Raw genomic sequence first — 11,106 nt, 5'->3', positions numbered from 1 at the left:
TAATAATAATAATAATAATAATAATAATAATAATAATAATAATAATAATAATATTTATTTATATACCGCCCTATGGCAAACCAATCCGGGCGGTTGAGAACTGTAAAATATAAAATATAACAATTAAAAACACTTTATTCCTCCCCCCCTTAAGATAATATTAAACAGTATAACATATTAAAAACACAATATCATGCATAAAAACAGCAATTAAAACTAAAAACCCTGAGATAGTCGGAACAACCCCAATAATTGACCCTACAGAAATATTTAAATAGGGCTATCATATCACCTCTTAACCTTCTCTTCTCCAGGCTAAAATCCTCAGCTCACTAAATTGTTCCTCATAGGGCATGGTATCCAGACCCTTCACCATTTTAGTCACCCTCCTTTGGACACACTCCAGTTTCTCCACATCCTTTTTGAATTGTGGTGCCCAGAACTGGACACAGTATTGCAGGTGAGGCCTGACCAAAGCAAAGTAGAATGGCACTATTACTTCCTGTGATCTAGACACTATACTTCTATTGCTGCAGCCTAAAATCACATTGACCTTTTTAGCTGCCGCATCGCTCTGTTGACTCATGTTCAACTTGTGGTCTACTTGGACTCCTAGATCCCTTTCACACATAGTTTCATTCAGCCAGGTGTCACCCATCCTATATCTGTGCATTTTATTTTTCCGCCCTAAGTGCAATACCTTACATTTCTCCGTGTTGAATATCATTTTGTTTGCTATGGCCCAGCTTTCCAGTTTATTCAGGTCATTTTGAATTTTGATTCTGTCCTCTGAGGTGTTAGCTACTCCTCCTAATTTGGTGCCATCTGCAAATTTGATAAGTATGCCCCTTTTTCTGTCATTCAAGTCATTGATAAAGATGTTGAATAGCACTGGGCCCAGGACAGAACCCTGTGGGACCCCACTGATCACTTCTCTCCAGGATGAAACAGAACCATTGTTGAGGGCTGCTTTCTAGCTTCAGGTTCTACCCTGCTTCTTCTCTCACTAAATTCAGAAGCACATGGTGGAGTTGACTGTTTTCCAGGTTGTCGCAACCATTTAGTCATGGTATATACAGTATGGTAGGATTATGTTGATGCTTTACATCAGCATAATAGTCCATTTTGTATCCATTGCTATACACTTTTTGTAGGGGTACATGGGGTGGACAGGGAGGAAGACAGATAAAAATGTCACTATTAAGAGTACACACTTTGAAACTACTGTCATATGCTCTACATTGGACTATATCTGAATAATACTTAGAAATTCTGCTTCCTGAATTTTGACTGGAGAAAATTGCTGAGGATACTGGGATCCCCTTATGTCAGTTGTACTGGTCACATTTTGTTTCTGATTCAAGGTGCTGGTTATTAATGTTCAAACCCTAAGAGGCTGGGAAGCAAAGTACTTGAAGGATTATCTTTTCCCCTGTAGACCTGCCCACCCTTTAAGACAAAGTGGGCAGCCTGCAGTTCTTTATGTTGCGGGACTACACTATCCTTTATCCCTTATTATTGGCTGTAATGGCTAGAGCTAATAGGACATGCTGTCCAACAACATATGAACACCCACAAGTTCCCCACTGCTGCTTTAAGAACACTGTACCCATTGCATTGTTAAGAGGCAAGTTAGTGACCTCATTTAACAGAACTTTCTCAATGGCAATGCCTTAAAAATCTTCACTGGTTGCTTCTCCCCCTCACCTTGTACATATGAGTTCAAAATGGTGTGTGTGTTTGTGTGTGTGTGTGTGTGTGTGTGAGAGAGAGAGAGAGAGAGAGAGAGAGAGAGACTCAACTGAATGACTGAATTTAGAAAAGAAAGAGATTGTGAAGGAAAGATTTCAAATTGCACCTGCATGCACCCAATCCAGTTAATGACTCCAGGGGCTATATTTCAATGAAAAAGGAAAGGTGGCTCAGCTGCATGCTGTATATTTAATATACACTGTAATATAAGCCTGGCACATTTATCAAGTCACATTGTGAACTGCAGTTGCAAGCAAAAAGGTACTGATAAACATATCAACAGATTGTTTAAGGATCAGTGTAAACACTCAAATAAATATATTCCTAGTCATGCCAGAAAGAGATCTGAGGAAAATGTTTATGGTCCATTTATTCAGGTGCAAGAACTCAACATAAACCCCATTCTCATTATTATTAACATATTAAAGAGCTATGTTGGAGCACCTAGGAGACTGGGGGTGCCTTATGGGATTTTTTGCCGTTTTGCCCTTGAGAAGCAGATTGCACTAGCCTATCCCTATGAAAGTTCCCTTACTCTCAAAATTGGTGGCATGAGAACTATAAAGCTCTTTTTCGTAGTTGTTGTGCTGTTCTGTTTGGACCATTTTCTTTTTTACCAAAGCTACCATTCAGCACATTGTGAGGCCAATGACAGCTGTTTGGACTCACTGCTTCTGAAACTGGACATCTACTCTAATGCCTAAATATGGCTCAAGTGTTTATCTGAGGAATGACACATACTTTAAACCCAGTTGTAACAGATCCATTTCCCAGCACCAGAAGATTGCGCTCATTCAGAGATTTCCCCTATCGAGGTTTCCATACAGAAGGAAGCATCTTGCTTCTAAGAAGACGCTTGGAATGTGTGGGCACATAGCGACTGGTGATCTCGCATTGACAGGAGCAGCGTATAACAAGGATGTTTCAAGCAGGCAAAAAGTGACAGAGATCAAAAACAGAACACCATTTGTCCTAAAGAAGGGAGAAAAAAGAAAGAAAAGAATGTATACTACTAAGCAGTAGGCAAAAGCAGATAGTGATGATCCCTAAACTTCTGATATTACCAGGACGAAAAAAATCCAAAGCTCAATGGTGTAACTATGAAGGGGGAGGGCATTGCCATGCCAATTTTTTTTTGTCTCCCCATAAAATGTTCCTTCAGTCCCCAAATTTGTAGCATAGTAGATAGTAATACATTGCAAATTATGCACAACTACATGTTATATTTGCTCTCTGCCCATTCCCTTGGTAACTGTGCCTGCCCCCTTTTTTCTATGCCTAAACTATATTTCTAAATGCTCAGCTGCGGTTTTAGGTTATAGCAATACTAGAAACAGTAGAAATTATTCTATAATACTAGAGTTAAGGAAAATTTCGTTTGTGGAGGGGAGAAATTATTGTGGGAGAAAAAGTTTTATTTTGCTTTCTCCCAGCAGTACCCCTGTAAATTGACCATTTTCAGATGAAATGTATTTATTTCATATCATATCATTTCATTTATATGCTGCCTTTCTTCCCAGAGGGGCCCAAGGTGGCAAAGCATTTAGAATAATACTGAGTTTGTTTTGTTTGTTTGTTTTCCATAGGGAAGAATGAGCAAAAAGGGGATCCCAGGATTCTTCCTGTATTTGTGGAGTGAAATTAAGGATTGACTAAATGTTCTGGGGCAAGGAGGAAATTATCAAACAAATGGTGTAGATGAAAATTACCAGAAAACCAGAAAATTGTGAGTAAAACTTCAACCAAGTTATTTTTTAAAAAATTATTAAGAAAGAAAGGCTGGAAGGAGTATGGTTCAAGTCTAATGAAGGAGACAATGCACCCATCAAGAGGAAAATGTTCCTCTCCACTGTTCTAACTATTGAATCATGCTGGCTCTTAGTGTAGTTTGTGTAGTTTGTGTGGAATTGTTTTTTTTTTAAGACAAAATAGGGAGTTATTCCAAAAATCGTAAAGATCGCCAAGGGATTTATGCAAGTTTTAGCTGTTGTTTTTCCACTGGTTACTTCTTTTGTATTATCTGTGTTGGATATGAATGTGGTTAATGTAAGATAAGTGTAAAATAAAATAAAATAAAAAAGTAATATGAAAATATACTGATTTCCATTTGACAGAAGTTTTTATACAGTATGTAATAAGCTCACCGTGGGTTTGGGCTCAGGCAATACATACTGAATAGTTCAAAGAAGGGACAATTTTGCTCATTGCCAAGTCAATGGAAATGGAACTATTGTTTACCAGAACTTGTTTCTAATATCAGTGGAGTTACACTTATCCCTCCACATTCACTGGGGTTAGGGCACAGAGACCCCGTGAATGTGGAAAAACCTCAAATAACAAAAAACACTATGGCCTGTTACAGACTGCCAAAATAAAGCTGCTTCGGGTCTCTTTGGAGGTATGCTGTTTAAATGATGCATGCATCCTAAGAATCCGGAAGCTGCACCAAAGCTGCACTCCAGTGCTTAGGAATGGAGTGTGGCTTTGGTGCAACCTCCGGACTCTTAGGAACCATGCATCATTTAAATAGCATACCTCCAAAGAGACCCAAAGCAGCTTTATTTTGGCAGTCTGTAACAGGCCTATGTTTTTACATGCGAGAACATCGCTCTAGGAATTCCTAAGTCCTCCAGTGCAACTGTCTGGTAAACATCTGTCAGACACAGATGCTGGCGAAACGTCAGGAAGAAACTCTTCTAGAACATGGCCACATATCCCGAAAAACCCACAAAAACTGATCATAGAATTGCATTGGAGGAGCTACAAACGCCTAGTAGAGTGTTCTCTCTAGGAATCACTAGGTCCTTTAGTGCAATGTTTGGTTAAAGTAGACCATTGAGTTGAGCTGGATGACCTAGAAATTCCTAGAGAGAAGATATTAAAAAAATCTATAAATAATCAAATACGCAAAAGTCAAAGCCGCAAATGTGGAGGGATGAGTGTATATGTTTGCTGAGTATTTTGGCTGTATTTTACTTTGAACCATCTATCTGCGATACAGATGACAGCAGGAGATGCAACTAATTCCACATTTTCCATGTTGTGGTTGGGTCAGTACTCAAGTGTGAAGCCTTGATTTTAAATGAAGTAAATCTGTCCCACCCTCACCTCTCTGTGCATGTGTGTGTCTAAAGTTGGGAAGGAAGAAGCCTTTCCTCTTTTACTATTAAATGACAGGATGATGCAATTAAAATAGAAAGCCACCTACCTAAACTAGAATGCAATTAAAATAGAAAGCCACCCACCTACACTTTTGACATGGCAGAATATTTGACAGTGTTTGGCATTACATGACTGATTAATTCACTGGCATCCTAAAATTAGTATAGACATCTCTGCATTGAGAAACAGCTGCCACATGGGTGACATCTGACTTGCATTTTCATAATTGGATCTGTTTGCACGCCCGGTTTCTATAGATAATGATGACATTTCATTGCATATCACTTCCTGAGAGCGTTTTTTTTTTTTAAAGGGTCTGGCTTGCAAATATAAGGGAACCAAGATAAGGAACTAAACAGGACATGTTGTTTCAAACACCACGTTTAAAATAAAAAAAGGGTAATGCAGCACATCACAATAGTTGGCTAAATATAGACACGGATTAGAAAGCCATTGTTCCAATCCTGCTATATAAAACTTAGACTCTCCAAATGGAATGCCACTTGACCTTTCATGTTCCATCAGTCAGTGCTTGTATTTAACTGATGCAGAAACAACAGAGTGTCCCTTGGAGGTATCCAGTTTTGACATGACATGCCCCAGTGTTTTGTCCCAGCCATGTTCAGGAAACGTAAGACCAGCACTCCGGAACACAAGAGAGACTTCCATGGATCTGCATTGACTGCGCCCCATAATGACATGAGAACGTTCTTCAGCTTGTCTCAGCTTGTACTCTCTGCTGGCCATCTGAGACCACCACCCGTTCAAAGACATTCAAAGACCACTTACTTTGAAGTGGAGATTCTTGATGCCCAAAGCAAGAAACAGATCTGTGTAGTGGACAAGGTATGTGTATGTGTGTATGTGTGTGTGTGTGTATATATACACACACACAAAAGAGAGAGGATGAAAGAGATTTTATAGCATGCTTTGGAATTCATCATTGTGCATTGTTGTCAGTAAAATATAAATTCCATGCAAAGTATTCAGTTTTCTGCTGTTCTTTACAAATAAAAAAAGTGTTTTCATTTGCAAGGAGAATTTCAAGTGCTTTTAACTTATTTGTGTTCATGGATTGGCAGAATTAAATACCATTTGTCTGTGGTGTGCAGCTCATATCTTACTAACTCAATTTTAGGTAAGACAGTTCCCCTCGTGGCATTTTTGAAAAGTCCACTTCAGTGTGACATTACAAATTTTAGACAGAGTTGAAAATCAAGATGACCTTAGTGTACAACCTTCTTTTGAAGTTGGGATGCATTTTACTATATGCACTCAATTCTCTGTGTCTCCCCAGAAGAAGTCTACTGGGTTAATGTGTATTATAAACCATTTTTCCTGCAAAAAGTGGATCCTTGCTGGTGCTAAAAGCAGGAGAAACAAATTTGCACCCACAAAGTCACCCACTGCAGAAATTTACCATGCTTTATTTGTCAATCAGGACTACTGTTTTGTATCTTATGATCTTATATGTAACATCTCAATCTATGGCAGCAATTTATACTGACAATGGCATTTTTATTTATTTCACTTTCAGCATATGATTCATTACGACTGTAATCTGATGCATCTTCATGGAATAGTACAGCTTAGTGTGTTCAGAGGGACTCCCAGGTACATGGGATTGCTGCCCACATAATTTACATTTGCTCTTTAATTATTTGATAGCTGTTTTTCTCCAGTTTGCAAATGTCTGCTTTGAACATTCTTATTCAAAGCCAGTGTTGTTTGAATGGGCTCACTGCCCCATGAATTTTGGCCAGCCATTTCTGAAGTTAATGGATAATAATAACACATTTGCATTGCACTTTCGAAAGTTCAACAGTGCTTCACATATGCTATCTCATTACAAAGACCAGAGTAGGTCAGCATTATTATCCTCTTGTCGAGAAGGTTGCCTGAGATCACCTTGTGAATTCATGACACAAGTGAAACTTGAACCTCCTAACATTTAGCTTGGCCATTCTGACACACTGATTCATAGGGTCAAAGAGCTGTGTACAATCTATATGTACATGGTTCAGGGTATCCTAGGGATATAAGCTGTCATTTATTTCATTCTTGTGTGTGAGAATGGGGGGGCTGGGTCATTGAAAAAGGAAATTAACCTGCTGAGAGTTACATAAAAGGCATGACAGCATATTGTGCAATCATATTTGTACACCATAAGATTTGCTTTTGGGACATTTTCAGAAAATTTCATGATGATCTTTTTTGGTGAAAGACATATTTTAACAAGACACAATGATAACAGAAAAATAATTGATAGAGACAGAGAGAGCAATAGACACCAGCTACATAGTTACGTACACTTAACTAAACATATTCTCCTGGCCCAACCTCTCCCCTGACCTGATGAAAACATTGGTCCAAAGCACATTGCAGAAATAACTCACTTTGAGAACACTTTAACTGCCCTGGCTCAGGGCTAGGGAATCCTGGGAATTGTAGTTTATTGTGGCACCAGAGCTCTCTGACACAGAACGCTAAATGTCTCACAAAACTACAGTTCCTAGAATTCCCTAGCATTAAGCCAGGACAGTTAAAGCAGTCCCAAACTGGATTATTTCTGCAATGTGTTTAGGACCATCATTGACCCATAATCTGATCAAAATGATAATCAAAGGACCATCATTCACCCATGATCTGGCAAAATGGACCTCCTTCTCCCCATGCAGCTAAAGTACCTTGGGGGATGGAGTTATCTTTGTGAAAATAATGTCACAATCATGACTAAGGCTGCATCTGCACTTCATAATTAATGCAGTTTGATGCTACATTAATTATCATGGTACCAGTGCTATAGAATGTTGGGATTTGTAGCTTTGTAAGATGTTTAGGCTTCTCTCTCAGAGAGCTCTGGTGCCACAACAAACTAAACATCTCAGGATCCCACAGGATGGAACCATGGCAGTTAAAGCGGTGTCAAATGGCATTAATTATGCAATGTGGCAGCAACTACAGCAGAGATTATGAATACAGACCCCCCCAAAAACCTCACAACACCCTTTCTCGCCTTTTCTTTAGATCCCTGTTATATCTATGCTATCTGCAGCTCTGTTGTAAACATGCATCTATTTTTAAATGTAACTCGGTCCTTATTGACTAGGCAGGCAGTGTGCCCCGATTTCACAGGAATGAAACATTATTAAAACATTCTTAAATGATCAGTTTTCATTTTTTAAAAACCTCCACACAGAATCATATAATTTAATGGCTGCAAAAATATGCTTGGAGCTTTATGAACAAAGTCTGATAAAATTTTGAAGCCATCGAGGTAATGGTAGCGATGCTGATCCTGACAGATAAAAATAGAGAATATGCAGATACTACTATTTATGATAACCACTATCCTAATAATTGGTGCAACACTTTCAAACACACATTGTCTTGCTTAATTCCTTAAAAGGGAGGTTGGTGTTATTGCTGAAGATGAGGTGACTGGTGCTGGGATAGTGTGGCTTGCTTAAGGCCACTTTCATTAATGGCAGAGATGAAGCTCAATTTATTGATTTTCACAGAATCACTTGATTGTCTATTGAGAGAAAGATAAATCTGATCCACTGTGCTCTTCTTCAGTTTTGAACAACATATGTTGCCATATACATCTGAAATCTCTTGGGCATCCTTTCATTATTTAGAATGAATATTTCCTATTGTCAGAAATGCAGCCACAGACTGGCAAACATTTCCAGATTGTCAGTGGGCTAACTAGAAAACCTGCTTTTATTTTCCCATTGTGAGAGAAAGGCGGGATATAAATCCTGGAAATAAAATAAAATAAATGTTATGTTGAGCATGCACTGACTTTGATATTTTGCTCTTCGATCTTGCATCTGAGAAAAGGAGAAATCATTAAGGACATATAAAAGTTGAGGACATATAAAAATCTGCTTTTTATTTCCATGGACTTTATGATTTCCCTGTCCAATCTCCTTGACTATCCACAGAAATTATGTAAATAAAAATTAAATGCTTTATGTCCCTCCCTTTAAATGGTGCAATTGTTAATCTCATGGCTGTCACATAAAATTATGCTATTTGATATCCTTAGTTGTGCTTATCTAATTTATCATTATCTGCTGATAAATTCACCCTAAATAAATATTTGTGGTTATGAATGCTCCTACAGCCGAGGGCAAAAAATAAAATAAAATAAAATAAAAATAACAGCCCTTAATTGAAAGCTTTTTCTATTCAATTCAGCTCATGCCCACTTTATATAATAAAACAGAATGTATCAATAAAGTCTAAAAGTGGCCTGACTTGTAATAGCTAGTCCTGAATAAGTACATCCCTTGAATTGATTGTGGAATGAGAAATTGATAAATAAGTAAATCCCATTGATTCATTGGGGCTACTGTAGTTGAGACTAACAATAGGATTTATAAATCAACAGAGAAAGAACAGAAAAACATCTTTTATTTTTGGCAATTTTCATGTTTAATCTCTTTTACATTTATTTTTTTTTAAAAAAACACTCAATACATCAGATATTGGAGTGACATAGGCCCCATACAGACAGGTCAAAATAAAGCTGCTTTGGGTCACTTTGGAGGTATTCTGTTTAAATGATGCATGCGTACTAAGAATCCAGAAGCTGTGCTCCACTCCTTAGGGCAGGATTGTGGTTTATGGACACTTAGGACACATGCATCATTTAAACAGCATACCTCCAAAGTGACCTGAAGCAGCTTTATTTTGGCCTGTTTGTATGGGGCCATAGACACCAATATATTCATCATTGACAGTCAAGATATATTTGACAAAGTTCTGAGCTTAATATTTAATTGTATTTAGGTTTATTGCTTATTGTGGAGGATACAATTATATACTGTAGAGAATACAACTATTCTTACAGTAGTTGGAGTCTGTAAGAAGCCCCAGTATTCATGCTCATGGTATCTGACATAACCCACTACCTTACATGTGCACTTTTCCTTTCAGTAGAATGGCCAAAATCCAATTTCTAATATCAACTACAGTCAACCCATTGCTACATAGTATGTCAATACCTACTTCTGATTTCCTGAACCTATTCTAGTTTGGACTAACAAACGTATTTAGGCCAAAATTTGCTAAAAGAGCAAACAAACACCTCAACATCAACATCAACATGGAACTTGGTATGAAACCATTTTGAGGATTGTTAGTGCCACCAGTCACACTTGTGTCATTCAAATCATAATCAAACAACATTATCAACATTAATTGTCTAGTTCTCTAGTGCTGGAATCCAATTGCCAGTTTAATAACACCCTAGCATTAATTAAATAAGCATAACGCTGTGTGGCATCAATAGGAGATTGAAACCCTACAAAATATTTTACAAAATCTTCATCACAAAATAATATATGGAGAGATATTCAGTCCAGATTACATATGTTTGACTTCATTGAAGCATTTAAATGCTTAAATATCTTCTATTAAAAGCAATTAGACTTAAACAAGCCAAGCTTTTGGCTGGACTCTGCCCATAGCTGAGAGTTGACATGATAGCCATCTTTAAATATCTGAAGGGTTATCATGCAGAAGATAGAGAGAGCATGTTTTCTGCTGCTTTAAATAGTTTTAAATAGCTAGATGGCCTTCTTTCAGGAATGCTGTAACTCATGGCAAGGGATGAACTAGATGGCCCTTGCAAGTCATTACAACTCCATGTTTCTGTGATTCTATGATTCTAAGTAGGCCAAACTGAGAAGGAAAAGTTTTATCATTTTATGACTCTATGTAGTCAGTTAAAACCTCAAAGGCACAGCAGAGTTAAAATAGAAAATGTACAAATTCTTATCTTTCTTCCCTTTCTCTTTTCAGATACCACCTTCATCAACACTTCTCGATGTAAAACACAAGTTTCATAAAGTGTGTAAGTATCTGGCTGCATTTTGCATGGACAAGGAATGCTTGATCTGAGTCACATAAGAACTCAGAGCAACATAAGTGGAAGGAATACTGGCATGTAAGTGTATTAAACATTGAAAACGTTAGAACATCAGGACAAATAGATCAGTAAGCATCCCACCCAAAAGATGGATATACATTAACACAATTCAGTCTTGGACAGTTTAGTGTGCACACATTTTTCTCCTAAGCTGGGCAGAGACAGGGTATGGGCATAAGCTGCTTAAAAACGGATGTTTTCACATGCCCCTGTGCCCAGCTCAGAGGCATCGTCTATCCTATCTGGACTTC

General features: G+C 37.9%; 1 protein-coding gene across 2 annotated transcripts in view; it reads left to right on the top strand.

Annotated features, from left to right (window-relative positions):
* The first annotated feature begins 5,435 nt into the window (after positions 1–5,435).
* TECRL (trans-2,3-enoyl-CoA reductase like) overlaps positions 5,436–11,106 on the top strand; it is a 39,536-nt gene continuing 33,865 nt past the window's right edge. For both annotated transcript variants that reach the window (XM_042471548.1, XM_042471550.1), the window contains exons 1-2: positions 5,436–5,760; positions 10,729–10,780. In XM_042471548.1, coding sequence (XP_042327482.1) covers positions 5,509–5,760; positions 10,729–10,780 — 304 coding nt within the window. In that variant the 5' untranslated portion in view covers positions 5,436–5,508. The remainder of the gene's footprint in view (positions 5,761–10,728; positions 10,781–11,106) is intronic.

This window comes from Sceloporus undulatus, chromosome 6 (genome assembly GCF_019175285.1).
Source record: "Sceloporus undulatus isolate JIND9_A2432 ecotype Alabama chromosome 6, SceUnd_v1.1, whole genome shotgun sequence".
Lineage (NCBI taxonomy): Eukaryota > Metazoa > Chordata > Lepidosauria > Squamata > Phrynosomatidae > Sceloporus > Sceloporus undulatus.
Note: the sequence above shows the minus strand (reverse complement) of the source record. Positions and strands in the feature narration are given on the sequence as shown.